Source organism: Cnephaeus nilssonii (assembly GCF_951640355.1).
Source record: "Cnephaeus nilssonii genome assembly, chromosome: 3".
Taxonomy (NCBI): Eukaryota; Metazoa; Chordata; class Mammalia; order Chiroptera; family Vespertilionidae; genus Cnephaeus; species Cnephaeus nilssonii.
The window spans coordinates 56,706,722-56,731,010 of NC_137074.1; the positions used below are offsets into that span (position 1 = coordinate 56,706,722).

Genomic DNA, 24,289 nt, shown 5'->3' on the forward strand with positions numbered 1-24,289 from the left:
GTTGTAGAAACCAGTTTGGCTATAGCAACTGTAGATTAGTTTGGTTATAGAAACCCTACTTCATGGGATCTACTGTGACCATTACTGTAGCAAAAATCCTACAAGTACCTGCTTTGTGATTAAATGTCTTTGTTGTTGAATTTACAATCACATCTGCCTCTTCTTGAGCAATATCTCCAGTGGCCAACTGAAAGGTGATGGGGCCAATTTTCATTTCGTGCACTCCTGAAGCAGGGCTGGTAACAGTCCCATACAAACCTGAAAAGAAAAGAAAAAATGGAGTTAATAATCAAGTTAACAATAGCAAGAATGACTTAAATCTCATGCTCCTCACATGTGTCCCTCCCATACTTCTCTCCCTCTCCGTCCCAAGCCCTGTATCTCTGGCCTTTAACATGGTCCTGACCCGTAGCCCCAAGGACGGTCTGTTTCTGAAAAAGCATTATAAAACACTAGAGCCCTGGTGCACAGATTCGTGCACATTGAAAGGAAATTAATTAGAAGGTGGCTGGGGGCCCAAGACTGGGCAAGATGTGCTGGACCCTAGAGCCAACCTCCCGAGGTCCCTCGTAGACCGGCTCCACCTGGGGTAGTGCTGTGACTTGAAGGGCATCTGTAGAGTGAGCGGGGTCCCTTTGGACGGTGGGCTCCCTCAGCCTGGCCTGTGGGGATTTGGTCCAAACCACTCTCCCACATATCCCAAGGGGTCCCAGATTGTGAGAGGGCAGTTCTCGGGTGACACACCCCGGAATTGGGCTCCCTCATTTCTGGTTCTGGGGTGTGTCACCTGAGAACCACCACTGCCAAGTTACTGCAGCTCAGTAGCTCCTGCATTGAGCGCCTGCCCCCTGGTGGTCATTGCACGTCATAGTTACCAATCGGATGGTTGGACAGTCAGATGGTCACTTAGCCTTTTACATACATAGAGAAAACATATCAAACGTGGGCTTCTGGTGCTGGCCAAGGTGAAGTCAGCCCACAAGAGCCTATCTCTCCAACTGAGTACAATTAAAACAAGGGGCAAATACAATATCTACTGACTGAGGACTGAAAAGTAAGAACAGCAGGCAGACTGGGGAGGGGAGACAAAACCTGAAGAGGCGACCTGTAAAGAGGGGAGTTTTGAAATTTTCCTCTTTTCTCTCCCAGCTTTGGAACTGCACAAGGAGCACAGGCAGCAAAACGCTCAGAGGATCCCTGCGTGGGGCCAGAGGATTGAGAAAAGGGGGCCCTGTGAGCTGAAGACTATCTTCCTTATTTTGCATATTTATTTTTTTTAAATCCAGCCCTACCCACAAGGTGGCGCCAGTTGCAGAACTCCATAGTGGCACCACAGGGAGTTAAAGCTCTTAGAGACGTTCTGTATTTCTGTCCAGAACATCCAGGGAAAAGGGCCCTCGTGGTCTGAAAAGTATACGTGGCAGTGGGTGGGAAATCCCTGTTATTTCTCTTTCTCTTCTCTCTCCCCACTTGGCCCAAGGACAACCCTGATCACACAAACTTATGCGGCAACACAACAGGCAACTTAACCGCCAAGAGAACACTGTCTCTGGGGAGAGGCCTAGAGAATGGGCTCCTGCGAGCCAAGAGTGTCTTTTCCATAACAGCATTCTAACAGGTGTGAGGTGATACCTCATTATCATTTTCATCTGCGTTTCCCTGATGGTTAGTGATGCTAAGCACCTTTTCATGTACCTATTGGCCATTTCTATATCTTCTTTGGAAAAAATATGTCTATTCATATCCTCTGTGCATTTTAAAATTGGATTGTTTGGGGTGTTTTCTATTGAGTTGTAGGAGTTCTTTACATATATTTTTATATTAACCCCTAATCAGGTATATGACTTTCAAATATTTTCTCCCATTCTGTAGAAAAATATTGATGGTTTTCTTTGCTCTGTAGAAGCTTTTTTGTTTGATATATTCCCACTTGTCAAGACAGATGTTAAGAAGCTTACCCCTTATGTTTTCTTTTAGATGTTTTATGGTATCAGGTCTTACATTTAAGTCTTTAATCTATTTTGAGTGGATTTTTGTGTGTGGTGTAAGATAGTGGTCAGATCTATCCTTTTGCATGGCTGTTCAGTTTTCCCAACACCATTTATTTTAGCACTAGAGGCCCGGTGCATGAATTCATGCACAGGTAGGGTCCCTTGGCCTGGCCAGCGATCAGGGCCGATCAGGGCCTTCTCACCCAGTCCTGATCGGGGCCAATTGGGGCCGGTCCCCATGGGGGAGGCCAGACGCAGGGAGGGACTGCAGGAGGTTGGCCTTGGGAGTGCACTGACCACCGGGGGGCAGCTCCTGTGTTGAGCGTCTGCCCCTGGTGGTCAGTGCGCACCATAGCAACTGGTCAACCAGTCATTCAGTGGACCAGTCATAATGGTCACTTAGACTTTTATTTATATAGATATGTGCTACTGAAGTAGGTGCCCAACACTATTTATTAAAGAGACTACCATTTCCCCATTGTATATTCTTGGCTCCTTTGTTATCAATTAATTGACCATAGATGCATGGGTTTATTTCTGGGCTCTCTATTCTTTTCCATTGACCTATGTGTCTGTTTTTATACCAATACCCTACTGTTTTGATTACTGTAGCTCTATAATATACTTTCAAATCAGGAATCATGCCTCTACCTTTTTTATTCTTTCTCAAAATTGCTTTTGCTATTTGGGGTCTTTTGTGGTTCCATACAAACTTTACACTTGTTTGTTGTATTTCTGAGAAAATTCCATTGGAATTTTGATAGGGATTGCACTGAATCTGTAGATTGCTTTAGGAAGTATGGATAGTTAAACAATATTAATTCTTACATACATGAGCACATAATATCTTTCCATTTATTTTGTCTTCTTTAATTTCTTTCATCAGTGTCTTATCAGTTTTACCTTCTTGGTTAAATTTTTTTTTTTTTTTTTTTTTTTTTTTTACAGAGAGGAAGAGAGAGGGATAGAGAGTTAGAAACATCGATGAGAGAGAAACATCGATCAGCTGCCTCCTGCACACCCCCCACCAGGGATGTGCCCGCAACCAAGGTACATGCCCTTGACCGGAATCGAATCTGGGACCCTTGAGTCCGCAGGCCGACGCTCTATCCACTGAGCCAAACCGGTTTCGGCTCTTGGTTAAATTTATTCCTAGATATTTTATTCTTTTTGATGCAATTGTAAATGGGATTGTTTTCTTAATTTTTCTTTCTGATAGTTCATTAAAGATTAGCCGATGAAAGGTGGACAGAAAAAGACAAATACCATAAGATTTCACTTACAACCCTAGCCAGTTTGGCTCAGTGAATGGAGCGTCAGCCTATAGACCGGAGGGTCCTGGGTGGATTCCAGTCAAGGGCACATGCCCAGGTTGTGGGCTCGATCCCCAGTAGGGAGCGTGAAGGAGGCAGCTGATCCATGATTCTCTCCCATCATGGATGTTTCTCTCTCTCTCTCTCCCCCTCTCCCTTCCTCTTTGAAATCAATAAAAATATATTTCTTAAAAATCTCACTTATATGTGGAAGCTAAAAAAATAACAACTCACAGTCATAGAAAGAGAGATCAGATTTGTGGTTACCAGAGGTGGATTGGGGGAAGGGGAAATTGAAAAAAGAGGTCAAATGTACAAACTTCTAGTTGCAAGATAAATAATTACCAAGGATATAATATACAGCGTGATGACTATAGTTAACATCTATAATAATAAAAGGGTAATATGTTAATTAGACTGGGAGACCTTCCAGGAGACATTCCGGATGTTCTTCTGTACAAAGCTATGGTGGCGGGGCCAAGGTAGAGGTGGTTAGAGGCCAAGAGGGGAGGGCAGTTGTGGGTGATCAGGCTAGGATGGATGGCAGTTGTGATCAGGCTGGTGGGGGGTGGGGCCATTGGGGGTAAGCAGAGCAGCAGGGGGCCAGTTGGGGGCTAGCAGGATGTCAGTGGGGGTCAGTTGGCAGTTATCAGGATAGCGAGGGGGGCAGTTTGGAATGAGTAGGCCAGCAGCGGGGCAGTTGGGGGCGAACAGGCCAGTGGGGAGGGGAGGTGGGGGCGAGCAGGCCAGCAGGCAGAGTCGTTAGGGGCAATCAGGCAGGCAGGCAGGCAGGTGAGCGATTAGGAGCCAGCAGTCCCGGATTTCGAGAGGGATGTCCAACTGCCAGTTGAGATCCGATCCCTTTAAACCGGCAGTTGGACATCCTTTGAGGGGTCCCAGATTGGAGAGGGTGCAGGCCGGGCTGAGAGACACCCCACCCTTCTGTGCAGGAATTTCGTGCACAAGGCCACTAGTACCTGTATAATATACATGAAAGCTGTTAATTCTAAGAGTTCTCATTACAAGGAAAAAAAATCATTTTGCTTTCTCATTTTAAGAGATGTATGAGATAATGGATAATAACTAAACATATTGCAGTAACATATGTAAAGTCAAACCATTATGCAGTACACCTTAACCTGTGATGTATATCAATTATATCTCAATAAAACCAGGGGAAGCTAATAAACTACCACAAAATATAATGTAGAATATTAGTTATTTCTCATGTGACCTCAATATTGGAACATACATTTCATAAAAATCAACAACTCACATGCAATTTTGGACATTATAGACTGTGAGGGAGCCTGGGAGCCTTCTCTTTTTTTCATGTTGGCACAAAAAACATCCATTATTTGAGGCTGAAAGATAACAACTTTAACTTTTTTCACAGACCGGACAAGTCCTTTCTGGATAAAGTCTTCAATGGCATCCATTATGGCTTCAGCAACCTTATCTGGGTCTTGTTGAGCACTTCCTGGAAAGACAAATAAAAATGACTAGAAAAATAAGGATCCAGTTGGAAAGGGCTGAGGAATAAATTAGGGATTCCAATTCTCAGAGAATGAATCCACACACCCCCAATTTTTCACCTCCATGGACTTTGCTAACAATCCATCAGCAAACACTTTTGAAGCCCTAGATGCAGTGGAGAGTTCTTGTTCCAGGATGTCAAGAAGCCAACAGCCCAACATTGAAAAAAGGAAATCTAACTTTTGATGACTGATGTTCATATCTGCTCTATTTAGCGGATTCCATCTCATTGTGTTTCTCTGTGTTACAAAGCAGAGTTCATCTTTCTTGGCTCACTAGTGTTCTCAAAATATCCGAAATGAAAGATACTAATACATATTGAAATATCATGCTCTTTAAACACAACCGCAATTTTTTTTTCTTCATCATCACTTGACTTTACACACGTATCCCTTTTCTTTGAGGGCTTGATTTATGCTAAGATAATTTTGTAAGACACCTAGAGCTCTAAGCTATTTGTTATCATCTATACTCTTTTACATGCAAGTTATACTTGATCCTCCAGGAAGTCTTTCTTCCCACACTTGGTGAGATTTTAGCTGACTAGCAGGATTCAAGGTTACCATCTGAGAGGGTCATCTCCTAATTAAGCACGCTCCATACCTTTTTTTCCTTTCTTACTGCCTTGGTAAGATCATGACAAGTTCCTTGAAAATTCTCATGAAAAACCATGGAAGCAGTCCCACATGATCAGCAGCTATCACAGTGGGTGTTGGAAGGGCAGGTAACAAAGTAAAAGTCCCCTGACAAACCTGGTGTGAGAGACTAAGGGCCCACTAGGTTTATCCCCATTGATGGTGCCCACCATTATCGCAGAAATAAGATAGACTTGGCTCCATGGACAATTGTGGGAATGTAGACAAACCCCACATAAAAGTAACCAAGAAGGTTTGTTCAGGTTTTTTGGTTTTGTTTTTAATGAGATGAGCAGGGAAAGAGGGAAATTATCCTTTGCAAAGCTATGGTTATCTCATGCTATTTGGAAGAATTCAAATAGGAGTGTTTAGATGCAGTCACTCAATTTCAACAAATATTTAATGTGCCCCATCAAAAGCTAGAAGCTCATCTAGGCACTTAAGACACATGGCATATAATATGTAAAGATGAATGGTGTTCAATAGGTGAAGTATGGAAAACTGGGGAAAGCCTACAACTGTGTAATAGGGGTGTGATATGTGCAAGCTCACCTGGTGTGTTCAGGGAAATAGATCTGTTTTTGAGAAAAATAAGTCTGCAAGGCCTACCATGCCAGTGGTGGGGGGATAGGAGGCACTGGGGCAGAGAGCACAGGTCTAGATAGGAGGCTATAATAAAAGTTTAGGCAAAGACAAGAATTGAAGAAAAAGGGATCAGAGCAAGGAGATATTTAGAAAATAAAGTCAGGAAGACTTAGAGACCAAATACCTGTAAATCTGACCTTTTGTTCTAGTATACATGTACCTTCTTTTCCCACCCGCACAGCTTCATGTGTATATCATGGGCACACAGTACTGCGGTTGTTTGTTTACATGTCTGTCTCACAATGAGCTAGGTGCTTCTTGTGGACTGGATCCTTTTCATGGGCATCTTTCTATCCTCCAGGCTTCTGCCCGGTGCCTGGCACATGGCAGTCACTCAGAAAACATTTAATCAAACTAATTAATAAACTCATAAACATAGGAGTGATAAAGAGGGTAGAGACAAGGATTCTAGGTAGAAAGTGATGTAATCAGCGATATAACAGGAAGGGAAGGTTTTCTAGGGAGAAGGCAGTGAACTGGGTTTGGAGTTTTCATTGAACTTGAGGTGCTTGCAGGAATCACTGACCACCCATTCTCTCCCTGAGGGCAGATATCTGAAGGTACTAGGTAGAGGGCTTCCTTTACAGCCAGAAGCTGTCTTGATCCCTCCCAGTCAAACTCAACTCATAAACACAACTAAGGGAGAAAGCGTCCCCATCTGTTTGTCTAAGAACCAGCTCAGGTGGTGATAGAGATAGGTAAAGAAGATAAGCAAGGAGATCCTGCTAATGTGCAGTTATTTGTGCAGAACAACACTGCCATCAGGGCATCAGGTCGATAGAAGAAACAAAAGGTTTGCAGTAATGCAGAAATACTCAAACATGCATACATATGTATACAAAACTAAACCAGCCTCATTTCCTTGTTTCTTTTTTTACTCTACCTGGGCACTCCCTTGGGCAGGTCTATGCTAACCCTGGGCTGTCTGCTTTTTTGGCCCAAATAAAGTTAAGATACAAACACAAGACTAGAACAAAGAGGAAACAGCAAAGGGAGACAAAGACTAGACCTGGCGTCCTCAAACTACGGCCCGCGGGCCACATGCGCGTGTTTTTGCCGTTTTCTTTTTTTACTTCAAAATAAGATATGTGCAGTGTGCATAGGAATTTGTTCATAGTTTTTTTTAAACTATAGTCCGGCCCTCCAGCGGTCTGAGGGACAGTGAACTGGCCCCCTGTTTAAAAAGTTTGAGGACCCCTGGTAGACAATCATTAATGGGTGTCCACAAGGCATGACATATGATAGATAGATAGGTAGAGATAGAGAGACAGAGAGATAGAGAGATAGATAGATCATAGATCACATGTTGGCTGATGTGAAAGTGACAAAGATGGGTAAGTTTATTGAGGCTAAACTTTTGGAGGGCCTACCAGACCAGTGCAGACATTCAAACTTCACTCCTGTGCAATGGAATGGTCAATCTAGTGCCAAGTGGTCCCTCTCTGGAACCCGTCAGCTCCATTCCACTTCAAGCCAGAGGGAATTTGCCTCCGCTGACCAGCTCTCTTAAGGGAGATCAAGCAAAAAAATCCTATTCAATGCATACAACTCAATGCACACTAGTAGAACTCAGATTCCTGGGAAAATAGCTCAAAAAGCATAACCTTAGTAATGATAAACCCAAAGCCCATCTTTGTATATGGAGAATCAATCACTCATTCATTATATAGTCAGAGGAAAACAGGAAACTAGAAAGAGGCAAGGAGGCTGAGAAGAGAAAGATGGTGAGTTGTTTCTGACCCATTAGAACCCACTGGGTTAAGGTGACTGAAAGGTTTCTGTGCAGAGATGCCCTAAGGCCAACCTGCACAGCCACTGCTCAACAGGTGAGAGAAGCGGCTTGGCAATGCTCACCTGGGAGTCAGTTACAGGGAGGTGGAAGTCCATGCACTGATGTTCTCCTGGGAGAGGGGATGGAGGGGAAGATTAAGTACTAAATAATGGGGGATATAGAAGAGATGGAAAAAAAGAGAAAGGAACAGGTGAGAAGAGAAGGAGGGATGGCCATTCTTTCTCTCTGCTCCTTTCCCTTTCTCTGTCTTCCCCTCCATATTAGAGAGCAGATGTCTTGCTCATTCCCTCAGTGACTGCCTTGGGGTGAGGAAGCTGCCCTTCCTCAGACTCAGCATCAACTACATTCTGATCAGCAGGAAAATTAAGGGAAAAGGGACACCTAAGAATTTAGCCTTGAGAGGATACCAACCTGTCCCAATGGCTGGGAGGCAAATGGTGGAGTGATTCCGTTTTTCACACTCTTTCAAAACACAGGTAACTGATCTCTTGACATCAGCTCCACCATCGACATGAATAATATTCTTGCACTTCAGTGCTCCACCATCAGTAATTATGTAACCATTGATGTGCTGTTGAGCTAAGAAACACAAAACAAAAAGATGCACAATCAGATGCTGAACTTACTGTTTGTTCACAAAGCAAAATGTCTGCTTTGGCAAATAAAGCATTTTGTGCCAATCAGAGACTCCTGAAATACTACCTCTGATGAATCTTTCTTGCTTACCTTCTCTTTTTAGCCATGATCTCACTTTTCACTCCTCTTTATTTCTAATTCTCTATGAGTGGAATTCTTTAGTAAAATGTATGATTTTAAGATTAATATGTTGTTTCCCTCTCCACAGCCTCCCACATTCAGCCTTCCACTTACTCTTTAGGACCGAAAAACAGCATAGTGCCTTACCTAGGCGAGAACATTCTATTTCCACATTTTGTCCAGCCTTTTCCAAAATTGCTTTGGAGACCCCTATATGAGAACATCAACATATTTACAAACATGAGTAAAAAATCAGTACAGTACACTTGGATCAGAATGATTGCCTCATTATCTAAATGCTTTCCCCATCATTAAAGGATTCTTACTACCTGGACATTTCTGATCAAAGGAAGAAAAATTCATGAAATAACTGTTAGCAATTATAAGAAACCATGTCAAAATAATTTTAAAATTATTAATTCACTAGAGGCTCAGTGCACAAAATTCATGCACGGAAGGGGGTCTCCCACCCAGCCTTCACCCTCTCCAATCCAGGACCCCGTGGGGGATGTCTGACTGCCAGTTTAGACCTAATCCCGGGGATCGGGCTTAAACCAGCAGTCAGACATCCCTCTTACTATCCTGGACCACTGACTCCTAATCGCTCACCTGCCTGCCTGCCTGGACATCCCTAACTGCCCCTCTGCTGCTGGCCTAATAGCCCCTCACTGCCTCTGCGTGCCGGCCTGATTGCCCCTAACTGCCCCTCCCCACCAGCCAGGTGGCCCCCAACTGCCCCCTCTCTGCAGGCCTGGTTGTTCCTAACTGCCACCTCCACCAGTCTGGTCATCCATTACTGCCCCCCTCCCTGCTGACCTCATCGCGCCCAACTGCCCCTCCCTCGTCGCCCCCAATTGCCCCGCCTGCCGACCTGGTTGCCCTTCACAGTCGACCCACCAGCCTCATCGCCCCATGCAGCCTGCTTGTTCAGTCATTTGGTCATCCCTCACCAATCCCTCTGCAGGCCTGGTCATAGGCAGCCATCTTGTGAGGGCATGAAGGTTATTTGCATATTGACTCTTTATTATCCTATCTAATAAAAGGGTAATATGCAAATTAACCCTCACTCCATCACAAATATGGTGGTGCCCAGTCCTCTCAGCCCCGCCGGAGTCCCCCAGTCCCGGGGGTGGGGAGCGGGCAGCTGCTGAGAGCGGGCAGCATGAGCAGCCTGGCAGAATGCTTGCTTCGTTGCCACAGTGACAAGCCAAGCGTTCCGTGCCCTGGCTGCAAATGGACCTCTGGGCTGCGGAGAGCCTCTCGGCAGCAGGCGTGGAGTTTCCAGGCCCCGCAGAGAGCTACTGGTGCATGGATTCATGCACATGGCTACTAGTATAGGATATTACAAAGCCAAAATTGTAGAAACCAGTTTGGCTATAGCAACTGTAGATTAGTTTGGTTATTGAAACCCTCCTTCATGGGATGGACTGTGACCATTACTCTAGCAAAAATCCTACAAGTAAAGTACCTGCTTTGTGATTAAATGTCTTTGTTGTTGAATTTACAATCACATCTGCCTCTTCTTGAGCAATATCTCCAGTGGCCAGCTGGAAGGTGATGGGGCCAATTTTTATTTCCTGCACTCCTGAAGCAGGGCTGGTAACAATCCCATACAAACCTGAAAAGAAAAAAAAAATGGAGTTAATAATGAAGTTAACAATATCAAGAATGACTTAAGTCTCATGCTCCTCACATGTGTCCCTCCCATACTTCTCTCCCTCTCAGTCCCAAGCCCTGTATCTCTGGCCTTTAACATGGTTCTCACACTTAGCCCCAAGGACAGTCTGTTTCTGAAAAAGCATTATAAAACACTAGAGCCCTGGTGCACAGATTCGTACACATCGAAAGGAAATTAATTAGAAGGTGGCCGGGGGGAAGAGGGTGCAAGACTGGGCAAGATGCACTGGACATACCCTGGAGCCAACCTTCCAAGGTCCCTCCCAGGCCAGCCACACCTGGGGCAGCGCTGTGACTTGAAGGGCTTCTGCAGAGTGAGCGGGGTCCCTTTGGTAAGTGGGTCCCTCCGCCTGGCCTGTGGGGATTGGGCCAAAACCAACTCTCCCACATCCCCCAAGGGATCCCAGTTTGTGAGAGGGTGGTTCTCGGGTGACATACCCCGGAATCAGGCTCCCTCGTCTCTGGTTCCGAGGTGCGTCACCTGAGAACCACTGCTGCCAAGTCACTGCAGCTCCTGCATTGAGTGCCTGCCCCCTGGTGGTCATTGCACGTCATACCCACCGATCGGATGGTTGGACAGTCAGATGGTCACTTAGCCTTTTACATACATAGAGAAAACATATCAAATGTGCGTTTCTGGTGCTGGCCAAGGTGAAGTCAGTTCATGAGAGCCTATCTCTCCAACTGAGTACAATTAAAACAAGGGGCAAATACAATATCTACTGACTGAGAACTGAAAACTAAGCAACAGCAGGCAAATAGGGGAGGGGAGACAAAACCTGAAGAGGCGACCTGTAAAGCGGGGAGTTTTGAAATTTTCCTCTTTTCTCTCCCAGCTTTGGAACTGCACAAGGAACACAGGTAGCAAAATTCTCAGAGAATCCTTGTGTGGGCCCAGAGGATTGAGAAAAGGGGGCCCTGTGAGCTGAAGTGTATGGCAGGGATCTTCCTTATTTTCCATATTTATTTTTTTTAAATCCAGCCCTGCCCACAAGGTGACCCCAGTTGCAGAACTCCATGGTGGCACCACAGGGAGTTAAAGCTCTTAGAGACGTTCTGTATTTCTGTCCAGAAGATCCAGGGAAAAGGGCCCTTGTGGTCTGAAAAGTGTACATGGCTGGGTGTGGGAAATCCCTGTTATTTCTCTCTTTCTCTCTTCTCTCTCCCCACTTTGCCCAAGGACAACCCTGATCACTCAAAGTTATGTGGTAACAGATCAGGCAACTTAACCGCCAAGAGAACACTGTCTCTGGGGAGAGGCCTAGAAAATGGGCTCCTGCGAGCCAAGAGTGTGAGGGGAGTTCTGCTGAGGGGATAGCTGGAGAAGGTGACCCCTGTCCTGTGACAAACGGGAATAAATCCTAAGCCCACCCCGGAGCTGCACATGGGGGAGCCGTCCCCAGCAGCACAGCAAAGGCCCTGAGAACTGAAGTGACATGGGAACGCTGCCCATAGAAGGTGACACAGAACTGTTAGGATGAACTTAACTGCCTGACTGTCTGCTAAAACAATTACCATTTTCTAGGAGATTTTTAATAAGACCCAAGTGTCACAACATAAAAATGAAAATAACCAGCCTATTATCCAAAACTGCTTGTCATACAAAGAACCAAGAAAATGTGAGCAGTTCTCAAGGGTAAAGAAACTCAATATAGATGCTTATGTCAAGATGATCCAGATGTTGGACTTTTCAAAGACTTTAAAGTATCTACTATAAGTATGCTCCCTGAGGTCAAAGTAAATATATTTGAATGAATGGAAATGATTTTGAATGAGTGGAAAAATAGGAGTCTCTGCAGAGAAATATAAATTATAAATTAAGAATTAAATGAACATTTTAGCACTTAAAAATGCAATATCTGAAATCTTAAAGATTCATTGGATAGACTCAACAGTAGACAGAGAAATGAGTCTTGGAGGAAGATCAATAAAAATTATCCCATCAGAAGAACAGAGAAAAGAAATATTAAAAGGAAAAAAACAAACAAAAACAGATCCTCTGGGACTGGCAGGATACTATCAAAATGTTTAACATTCATGTTATTAGAGCACCAGAGGAGATGAGAGACAAATGCAGGGAAAGTATTTGAATAAATGACTGAAAAATTCCCAAATTTGACGGAAGACATACATATTGAGATTCAAGAAGCCTCAGAAAACTCCAAATAGGATAAAGCCAATCATGTAACAGCAAATTTGACAGAGAAGAAGCATTTGGTTGGTATTGTCTCTTTAAATGTGTCTATTTCCAAAAACACAGGTCACACCATCCTTAGAAAATAGTAGCCTCATCACTACTTAAAGCCCTCTGTACAGATCATCTACCTTGGATTGCTTAATCTTCTGTTCAAGATTGTCAATCATGGCCAGTGTCTTGCATGCCTGGGTATATGGAATATGATTTAATATCTCCTTTCTCACAAATAGATTTTTTTTCATAAAAATCATCACTGCCATCTTTCACTTATCACTATATAGTCATTTAACAACTAGAAATAATTTCTTAATTTAATATTTTTTCTGAACCCCAAAAAAAGAACAACAAAAAAAGAATAAAAGAAATATAGGAAAAATGAAAAGATATCTTTACTGAACCTTGTGTGTTCTGAGCCTTGGGAATGCTGTCACTGATGGAATTTCCATTAGCTCTTCTGTGAAATTCATCTGAAAATGCCTGGAAACACAAAGACAGTTTTCATTACTACAATCCTTAGTGGATGAATGAATTTGATTCATCACAGCTTTTGATCATGCATGCACAAATACTGATGAGAGAACAATTCTCAAAGTATTGTTATTATCATTATATATTTTTAACCTTTTGCACTCGGATGTCGAGTGGGACTCAACACAGTTAACATTAGAATAAAGGAATCGAGAAAAAAGCAAGCGAGTGCAAAGGGTTAAAGTTATGAAAATACATATATTATTTCTACAAATGCATCCCATGAAAATTATCAAAGATGGGAACAAAGATATAAATACAAAAATATTCATTACAGTGCTATTTATTAAAATCAAGAAGAAAATAAAACAGTTTAAAACCAGTACAGAAATAGTTAAATACACTTTAGTATATCCCTGTGTTAAAATATTTAGCAGCCAGTAGGAATTACATTTTCAAAGAGTAGTTACTGGAATAGGGAAGTACTCATTTTACATTATTAAATTAAACTCTCCTATTCCAGGAGGTAGGGGGTGTGCTGACTTCATTCTTACCACATCCTTCAGTTGTATTTCATCCTGACAATCTTCTATTTATAGGACCACAACTGTGCTTTTATATTATGTATTAAAATTTCTGTGTTCATATGGAAGGAAATCCTATAGATTAAAAGAAGGTTAAGGAGGAACCAAGATGGCGGAATAGGCAAGCACCTAAACTGCTACCTTGCACAACAATTTCAAAACTACAACTAAAAGACAGAACGGACATCATCCAGAACCACAGGATAGCTGGCTGAGTGGAAATTCTACAACTAGAAGGAAAGAGAAAAGCTCACGGAGAATCAGAGGAGCTGAAAAGGGCGGAGATACGGAGACGCGCGAGCAGAGAGGAAGAGCGGCTGAGTGCCTGGCTGGCTTTCTCTGGCAAGAGGGAGAAGGAAGCTCCCGACTGCACTGAATGCCAGTTTCGACTGCACTGAACCCCAGTTCTGGGTGAGACCCTGTGGAAACAGGCTCATACAGGGGGAGTCTGGACTGTCAGGTAGAGAGAAAGGCACACGGAGACTCGGGGGAGCCGCGGAGGGCAGGGGTCTGGAGGTGCGCGTGCAAGTGCGCGCAGAAAGGACTGACTGCTGAGGTTGCGGCTGGCTTTTCCTAGTGGGAGGGAGTCGGAAGCTCCCGACTGCACTGAACCCCAGTTCCGGGTGAATCTGGACTGTCAGGCGGAAACTCAGGGGAGCCATCAAAGGCAGAAGTCTGGAGGCGCACGTGCAAGTGCGTGCAGAGAGTACTGACTGCTGACTGCGCCGCTGGCTTTCTCTAGCTGGAGGGAACTGGAAGCTCCCAAATGCGCTGAACTCCAGTTCCAGGTGAGAATGTGGGAATCCAGATTCATTGGGGGAGAAACTGGACTGTCTGGCAGCGGGCAAAACTCAAGGGCAGCTTTCTCTCAGAGGTGCTTGCAGCGATTACCGAGGGACACTGAGACCCACGGGCTTCATAGGGCAGGGCTGACGGGAAGCCAAGACTGTCTGCTCAGGCCTGAGAGTCCGCCCTATCCAAGCTGAGCACAGAGACTTTTGCAATTTTGTAAGTCTTGTCTCATAAGGCTGTCTCCAGCACAGAAGTTCTCCCGGTGTAGACACAGCTGATCCTCACAGCCAACTGGCCTGGAGGTCAATTCCTCCCAGTGATACCAACAATAATCAAGACTTAATTACAACAAGGCTGTACACACAGTCCACAAAGGGGTGCACCAAGAGTGTCCACCTCAGGTAACTGGGGAGGCCGAGCCACTGGGCCATATAGGACACCTAGCACACAAAGCTACCCTACCAACTCAGGGAAGCAGTGAAAATGCGGAGACAAAGAAACAGATCACAAATGAAAGAAATGGAGGAAAACAAATGACTGGATATAGAGTTCAAAACCACGGTTATAAGGTTTTTCAAGAATTTCCTAGAAAAGGCCTATAAATTTAGCGAGACCCTCAAGGATATGAAAAAGGATCAACTAGAAATTAAGCATACACTGACTGAAATAAAAAAATATTATACAGAGACCTAAAAGCAGACTAGAGGATTGCAAGAAGCAAGTCAAAGATTTGAAATATAAAACAGTAAAAAACACTCAACCGGAAAAGCAAAATGAAAAAATAATCTAAGGGGGTCCCAGAAGAAGAGAGAAAGCAAGATACTGAAAACCTATTTGAAGAAATAGTGACCGAAAACTTCCCCCACCTGGTGAAAGAAATAGACTTACAAGTCCAGGAAGCGCACAGAACCCCAAACAAAAGGAATCCAAAGAGGACCACAACAAAACACATCATAATTAAAATGCCAAGAGCAAAAGACAAAGAGAGAATATTAAAAGCAGCAAGAGAAAAACAGTTAGTTACCTACAAAGGAGCACCCATACAATTGTCAGCTGATTTCTCAACAGAAATTATGCAAGCCAGACGGGAATGGCAAGAAATATTCAAAGTGATGAATAGCAAGAACCTACAACCAAGGTATAAACTTAAATAAAGAGGTAAAAGACCTATATGCAAAAAAATACAGGACACTGAAAAAAGAGATAGAGGAAGATATAAACAGATGTAAGAACATACTGTGTTCATGGATTGGTAGAATCAACATCATCAAAATGTCCATACTACCCAAAGCAATCTATAGATTCAATGCAATCCCCATTAAAATACCAACGGTATATTTCACAGACCTAGAACGAACTCTCCAAAAACTCATCTAGAATAAAAAGAGACCCTGAATAGCTGCAGCAATCCTGAGAAAGAAGAACAAAGTAGGTGGGATCTCAATACCAGATATCAAGCTGTATTACAAAGCCACTGTTCTTAAAACAGCCTGGTACTGGCACACGAACAGACATATAGATCAATGGAACAGAATAGAGAATCCAGATATTGACCCAAACCACTATGCTCAATTAATATTTGACAAAGGAGGCAAGAACATACAATGGAGTCAAGACAGTGTCTTCAATAAATGGTGTTGGGGAAATTGGACAGATACATGCAAAAAAATAAAACTAGACCACGAACTTACACCATACATAAAAGTAAACTCAAAATAGATAAAGGTCTTAAACATCAGACAGGAAACCATAAAAATACTAGAGGAATCCACAGGCAGCGAAATCTCAGACATATGCCAAAGGAACTTCTTCACTGATACTGCTCCTAGAGCGATGGAAAATAAAGAGAAACAAATGGGACTACATCAAAATAAAAAGTTTTGCACAGCAAAAGAAGCCATTAACAAAACAACAAGAAAGACCACTACATGGGAGAACATTCTTGCCAATGTTATCATTGATAAGGGTTTAATCTCCAACATTTACAGGGAACTCATACAACTCAACAAAAGGAAGATAAACAATCCAATTAAGAAATGGGTAACGAACCTAAATAGAAACTTTTCTAAAGAAGACAAAAGGACGGCCAAGAGACATGAAAACATGCTCAAAGTCACTAATTATCCGAGAGATGCAAGTCAAAACGGCAATGCGGTACCATCTCACACCTGTCAGAATGGCTATCATCAACAAATCAATAAACGACAAATGTTTGCGGGGATGCAGAGAAAAAGGAACCCTCGTGCACTGCTGGTGGGAATGCAGACTGGTGCAGCCACTGTGGAGAACAGTATGGAGTTTCTTCAAAAAACTAAAAATGGAACTTCCATTTGACCCAGTAATTCCACTTTTAGGAATATATCCCAAGAAGCTAGAAACATCAATCAGAAAGGATATATGCACCCCTATGTTCATAGCAGCACAATTTGCCATAGCTAAGATTTGGAAACAGCCTAAATGCCCATCAGCAGATGAGTGGATTAAAAAACTGTGGTACATCTACACAATGGAATACTATGCTGTGCTAAAAAAGAAGGAATTCCTTTTTGCAACAACATGGATGGAACTGGAGAGCATTATGCTAAGTGAAATAAGCCAGACAGAGAAAGATAAATATCACATGATCTCAGTCATCTATGGGAAATAATGAACAACATAAACTAATGAACAAAAACAGATCCAGAGACAGGGAATCATCGATAAGACTGTCAAACCTCAGAGGGAAGGTAGGGGAGGGTGGGTGTAAGGGGGAGAGATCAACCAAAGGACTTGTATACATGCATATATGCCTAACCGGTGGACACAGACAACAGGGGGATGAGGGCATGAATGGGAGGGGGGAGGTAATGGGGGGATGAGGACAAATATGTAATACCTTAACCAATAAAGAAATTAAAATGCAAAAAAATAAATAATGATATGGGGCCCTGGCAGAGTGGCTTAGTTTGTTGGAGTGTCGTCCTTACACCAGAAGTTTATGGGTTGGGCACATACTTAGGTTTCAGGCTCGATTCCTAGTAGGTGTGTGTATAATGTTTCTCTCTCTTTCTCTCTCTTTCTCTCTCTCTCTCTTCTCCCTTCCTCTCTCTCTCTCAAAACAAAAATCAATAAAAAGATTAAAAATAAATAAATAATTTTAAAAATAATATGGGAAGAATGGCAATAAATGGAGATAGAGATAAGACATATTAGCCATAGGTTAATAATTGTGAAGATGAGTGATGGCTATAAGGGAGTTTATTATACTATTTTGTTTATGTTTGTACATGTTTGAAATTTTTGTAAATAAGAAGCTAAAATTTTTTTCTATATCCATAACTTTGCTTGAAGATTGCCATGCTACAACTAGTCTACAGTGCTCTTTTACTTTCCTGCATGGGAAATACATGAAAGAAACAACCTGTTCGACTAAGAAGACATTGGATACCATTAGGGCTCAGTTGACAAAATAACCAGAAAAGAGTGAAGCTGTACCTGAATATTCCCGTGATCACTCGGGTGCAGCAGAAAGCAAACCTCCTGTAAAGCTGTTGATTGATTGTTGCTACTATATTTGAACACTTCCGAAATGATCAATTCAGCAATAACAGTCTTAGGAAACCCCAAATTGCCTGTTCCTATGGCTAGAAACGCAATTGAGTTTAAGCGCATGTTCTCAGTGATTTCCAGACATTTTCTGACTATGTCTCCCATGATCTGAAAAGTACAAAGCACATCATTATACATTTTTATTTATTTTATTTTTTGCCTAGATATGGGAGTTAGGACCAAAAAAAAAAAAAAAAAAGAATTTAGCAACTTTGACTGTGATCTCTTTCTACTCCTTTTTGCTTTCAACAAAAGGCAGGCTATGGGCAGTCAGAAGGGGAAAGAAAAATACAGGAAAAGGAAAAGAGAATGTAAGAAACCCTTCAAAAAGATTCACATGCACTCAGCAACGAAGGAAAGAAAGCAAAGCAACTACTGTTCTAATCCTTCATGCTCTTCCATTCTTCATGCCCGCACCCTGCCTTGCTCACTAAAGATATGCTATCTTCGGCTGGCCAGTGTGGCTCAGTGGTTGAACATCGACCTATGAACCAGGAGGTCATGGTTCAATTCCTGGTCAAGGCACATGCCTGCGTTGCAGGCTCAATCCCCAGTAGGAGGTCATGCAGGAGGCAGCCGATCAATTATTCTCTCTCATCATTGATGTTTTTCTCTCTCTCTCCCTCTCTCTTCCTCTCTGAAATAAATTTTTTTTTTAAAAGATGTGCTATCTTCAATAACTCTTCCTTATCTTCAATGACTACTCTTCAGAAGCAGTCAGTTACACTAAAAGAAAGGGCCATAATGATGGAAACTGCCAAGAATGTGAAGTTATTGCAGAAGAGAAATAGGGTGCATCTACATTTTATTGAAAAGAGAACAAAAAAGGTACCCAATTTCGCGGAGAATTTAAAACCAGGCCTCACCTTGTATGAAGATGTATCGCCATCTTTCCAGCTCGGAACCACCACGTGAAGCACTTGGTAGGACACATTCTGACCAGTGGTTTGAAGAATCGTGCCCACATCAACAGCTATCCCTTGTGCAGCTTCGTACAATTCCTTCTGGAGATTTGGCCCAGCTTTTGCCAAGAGGGCCTGAGAAAGGGGCCCACTATTAAGGTTCAGATCCCGAGGAATGGAGTTGACAAGAACATCAGCCTAAAATCAAAACCAACAATTTGTTTCAAATTCTAACAAAAAGCATTCATCAGGGATTACTGTATTTGAGCCATTGGACTTGGCACAATGGGGACAACTAAAGATGACTGTTTTCAGAGACAAATACCACCCAAGACAATGTGTTATTAGATACTTATTTAAATTACACTTCAGGACAAAAGAGAGCTGTCAAAAAGTGGGGTCACTGAAGGAGCCAGAGGAAGTGCCATCGGTGGCCAGTGAGTACCCCCTGCGTGATGGGGGCCCTTTGGGAATAGTTGAAGCAGGCAGGGAGAGATGGGGAAATCATTCAGAAGGGGGAACGCATGCATGGAGGGTGTGAGCTGTTGAACTGATAGAGTGGTTCCGCAGCAAAATGGTGCACGCCATGGTGGCAATGTTACCGTGGGGGTAGACTGCAGAGGACCTCAAGTGCCAGGCCACCTGGACTTCCCGACAGACAGTGAGAAGCTATGAAAGCTTTTCCAGAGGACATGTGAGCAGATTAATCAGCTAGAGTAAGACACCAAGAGAAGAGAGGAGAAGGCATGTGACTAAGTCCTTTTCAAAGCTGTCCTGCATGGGTCACGGATGAACAACACACGGCAGGTACTGTGGCATGGGAACTCAAACATCTATGGGGAAAAAAGGAATGGAAGGAATATCTTATTATTTAGTGTTCAAGATGGAAAAGGAATGGGAACTCATCCCATTACTGACTCGCGGACAAAGAGTTTCTTGTGTATGTATTTGTTTTGTTTTTTATGAGAAATAAAATCATTTTATAATATTTTTGAAATAGTGCCTGAACAAAATCCAATCATGCCTCTACCATTTGTTAGCTGTGAGAGTTGGGCCAATTACTTAGCCCCTCTAAGTCTCATTCCTTAATCTCTTAGAGGAGAATAATAATCCTGAAATCTACCTCATGGTGTTGAATGAGAAAACGCAAGCCAAGTACTTAAATACTGCCTGGCACATACTAAGTAATCATTATTAGCAATTATTCTTGTAATTATAATTTAAGCTTATTATATAAGGAAGATGACCCACATAATGAAAAAAATATTTGCAAATGATAATCTGGTAAGGGATCCAAAATACAAAAAGAACTCTTAAAATTCAGTAATAAAAAAAGAACCCAATTGCCCTAGCTGGTTTGACTCAGTGGACAAAGTGTCAGCCTGTGGACTGAAGGGTCCCAGTTTCGATTCCAGTCCAGGGCACATGCCCAGGTTGCAAACTCCATCCCCAGCAGAGGGAATGCAGAAGGCAGTGATCAAGGATTCTCTCTCATCATTGATGTTTCTATCTCTCTCTCTCCCTCTACCCTCTTGTCTGAAATCAATAAAAAAATTTTTAGAAAAGATAACCCAATTTAAAAGAGGACAAAGGATCTGAGTAGATATTTCTCCAAAGAAGATAGGCAAATGGCCTTCCCTAGGAATCTCTCCCCAGGCCTGCCCACAATCCTCAAAGTAAGGAAGTAACATCAGGCACAGCAGGGGCTTCCAGGGCTATTCCCATTACTTAGAGCCTGTGTTGAAAGGTTGTTAAAAATGTTTTTAAAAAACACATCACCCCCTGGCAGACCTACAATAACTGTCCCCACATAATACTCACACCACTTCCAGGTGCAGTTTGGACTTGCCTTCCCACAGTTTCTTACTGGTGCTGAGTGCTGATTGGCCCTCAGACTCAGGCCTCCAGGCTCAACCTGGTTCAGCTCCATTGACAAGATTCCCGTCTTCTGTCCCCACTCTACACTCTAACTTTCTATATCTGCTATCAGTAAATTTGATAGGAAGTTAACCTCAGATTTGCCAAAATATGACAGGAACGAAGGCCCTGAATAAATATAGAGAGCCTTGTAACTGTAAGCTATTATTGTGGATTTTCACATTTACTGGGAACCTGTTGATCTGAATACACTTCCAGGTCCCACACATAACTGGCCACTCTCTATCAGTAAATGCTGTGGTGAAGTGGCCCAATTTTCTAAGGAAACTTGTTTCCAGGTCAGCATGGAGAGCATGGGGTTCTCCCCCTAATTCTCCCTTGATCCTAATCTTCCTTTGGCAACAGACTCCCTAGAGTTGCAGCACCTAGTGGGTGTTCTGTAAAAAGGGACACTCACCATAGCATTCTGCACATCTCCTTTCACCAACAAGATCCTTAGACCGCCTGGGCACAGCAGCATTTGTCTGTTTCCATCATTGTTTCTCGGGCCTGGCTGGACTCCTGCTGGTACACTGGGCAGGGAAGCAGTATCAGGCTTGTTGTTTTTAAATACAGTTTTCACAGTTTCAGCAAAGGCCTCAATAGTCTTCTCAGCTAAATCCACAAGGTAAACCTCTTTCAAGGTGCATCCAGCCGAGTTATACTGGAAGGTTTCCTTGATGGCCAAAACAATGGTCTCCACACACTGGGATAAGGGAAAACCACCGTCTCCAGAACCAATGGCAGGGATGGCTATGGATTGGTACTGGAAATTATCAGCCAAATGGAGACTTCTTTTCACGGCATTCTTTAACTGTAACACACACCCCGGAACATCATTGCTGTCCCACTTGGGTCCTACTGCGTGGATCACCTGGTGGTATGGGAGCTTCCCTGGTTTCGAGATGGTAGCATGGCCAGTTGGGATCTTACCCTTTTTTTTCACTATCCGGTCACAGTCTGCTTGGAGCTCAGGGCCAGCTGCCTTTGAAAGAGCAGCAGCCAGGCCCCCACTGAGACGGAGGTTCTCATTTGCGGCATTCACCACCACTTCAACAGGAAACCGTGTCAAGTCGCCTTGCTGTACAATCAGCGAGACTCCAGGGGCCAATTCTGTCCGACAGGAGCATTTCTGCCCATCACTGCCACCTCCCTCCTTCTGTTCTTCATTCTGCAGTAGTTCCACAAAACAACCAAATGACCGTACCTCACGTTTGTAATACCATGACTTATCCTGGAAGGACTGGCTGGCTCCTGGCTTATCAATACTGATGCTTTTAACACAAACTGAATCCCTGGCTTGCTTGAGGATGTTCATTCCCTCCAGGACTTCGGCCTTTGAGCCAGTTAGTAAAATACCTTTTGGTTTATTCCTAGGATTGAAATCTACCTGAACATTTAGCTTGTTCACCTTTATCTTTTGCAAGAATAGCTTCTTCTCTGCCTTTAAATAATCAATAACTAAGGGAGGCTTTACTTCAAGGAATCTCTCTATTTTCATGTTTTTTTCCACAAAGTCAGAAAGGAAGTTGTAGATTTCATTTACTTCTCTCACGCAGCCTGCAATAATGACCTCAGCTGTGGTTCCTGAAGTTAACTCATTGATCGTTACAGTCTTTGAGGAGGAATTATGTTTCTTAGGCAAATTGTTAGCAATGGCTTTCCATCTCTTGCTGTTAAGAACTTCCCTGTCCTCAATGTCTATGCGCTTATAACTTAAGGCACTGACCATTTGCTTTTCAGCTTCTACCAGAACTTCAGAAGAACAGCCGGTTAAGAAAACAGTTGTGCCCTCTAGCTCATAAACTGCAAGTATTTTCTTAGCTATCAAAAGAGACTTGGAGAGTTCTGAACAGTCGACCTGTTGCAAAAACTGGAAAACCTCCGGGGGAAGCTGAATGCTTTTCTGAACCATGGTGTACATCTTTTCCTGGACTTCACACTTTGCTTTATACACATCTATAGCGAGTCCTTTAAAGCACATGTGTTGGGTGGCTTCGTCATAAAAGATCTCCATCTCTGGGTACTCCCTGCGGAGACGCTCCTGTACACCGCTGTGGCACAAAAGAGAATACTTTCTTGGAGAAATGGCCACTTTCTCCTTCAGACTTTCCTCTTCTCTTTTAATTTTTTGAGTGGCCTTTTCTATTAATTCCTTGATTTGTGGCTCAAAGTTTTCTACATCCTCTGATTTCCCCACTAAGGTTACAATACCCATATCTGTATCAAACTCAATCAAAATTCTTTCATCTTCTAAGTCATTTTTCATGATGTCCCACACTACTGGATCCACTTTAAATGGGGTGACTTTAAATCTAGACCTGATGCCGAAGAAGGCTGTGGAAGCGTCTTTCTTCCAGTTCTTGATTCTTTTTCTTCCTTGATTGACTAAGGTGGCTGCAGGTCTGATGGTAACTTCACCATTGAGTGGGGACCATGTTAGCTCACAGTGAGAACGTCTCACTTCTTCATTTATCTCCTCAATCAGATGACTCCTTTTGTGTAAGAACTTCCATAAAGAAAGATCCAAAGATTCTTTAAATGGTGCTGGAAGCTTGATGAGAGGCTTCTCCTTTCCATACAAAGCTGTGCCCAAAGAGGTATAGTATGGGAACACGGAGAGCGGCATATTATTGAGGTCAAGCTTCTTGGTCATGATGGTGTCTAACACTTAAAAGGAAGGAAATAAAATAAAGTAATCCCAGGGTAATATGTTTCAAATGAAAACAAACAAACAAAATTCTCCTGTGTATGTGTGGGGGTCAGAGAAGGGGGAATCCTAGTGTCTGTAGAACTTTGCTGTTACAACATAGTATTAAAAGAGCAGCTCTACTCTCAAAGTGCTCAAATGTAAGTTGATATGTATTAACACTGCACAGGTTCCCTTGTGTAATGGAGTAATTACTTTCTGGCCAAGATCACTGTCTGGTGAAACTCTGTTATGTAAATTCTATTTTCTGTTTTTCTGATAACACTGATGTATCACCAACAGGTTAAGAAATGGATATGACTTTGGTCACCAGCATGGGGGTACTGTTTGCCGCAGTGTAAAGAATATTCTGGTGCTTAAAGCCAACCTTGTCTAAGAATCATGCTATGTGCTGTTTCTTGTGCCTCTCACAATGTTAGGCTTCATAGATGACTTAGATTCCATTATTACTTCCAAGGGGAGGAGCATAATAATAATTTTCATAGCTTACTAAGTGTCAGACACCATTCTAAGTGCTTTACATATATTTAATTAATTTTATCCTCATGACAACCCTTTGAGATAGAGACACTATTATTATCATCACTATTTGCAAATGATAAAACTCATTTTTAGGCTACTAAAATTAGATAAATCAAATAGGGTCCTGTAGACGGTAAATGTCTGAGCTAAGATTCCAATCAGTGTCTGTTTGACCCCAAAGCCCACACCTTTGCCCTTCTACCAGGGGTTCCAAACCAAGGTCATCCTCAAAATCATCTGAGCACAGCCCAGAGACTGATTCAG

General features: G+C 42.9%; 1 protein-coding gene across 1 annotated transcript in view; it reads right to left on the reverse strand.

The window, feature by feature from the left end:
- Positions 1 to 24,289, reverse strand: part of LOC307093815 (protein mono-ADP-ribosyltransferase PARP14-like) — a 66,641-nt gene that overhangs the window by 16,754 nt on the left and 25,598 nt on the right. Inside the window, exons 6-14 of the mRNA XM_079762088.1 lie at positions 21,212 to 23,463; positions 18,841 to 19,074; positions 17,861 to 18,082; positions 12,941 to 13,019; positions 10,137 to 10,286; positions 8,816 to 8,878; positions 8,324 to 8,491; positions 4,581 to 4,784; positions 109 to 258 (exon numbers count right to left, since the gene is read on the reverse strand). Of these exons, the coding sequence (XP_079618214.1) occupies positions 109 to 258; positions 4,581 to 4,784; positions 8,324 to 8,491; positions 8,816 to 8,878; positions 10,137 to 10,286; positions 12,941 to 13,019; positions 17,861 to 18,082; positions 18,841 to 19,074; positions 21,212 to 23,463 (3,522 nt within the window). The remainder of the gene's footprint in view (positions 1 to 108; positions 259 to 4,580; positions 4,785 to 8,323; positions 8,492 to 8,815; positions 8,879 to 10,136; positions 10,287 to 12,940; positions 13,020 to 17,860; positions 18,083 to 18,840; positions 19,075 to 21,211; positions 23,464 to 24,289) is intronic.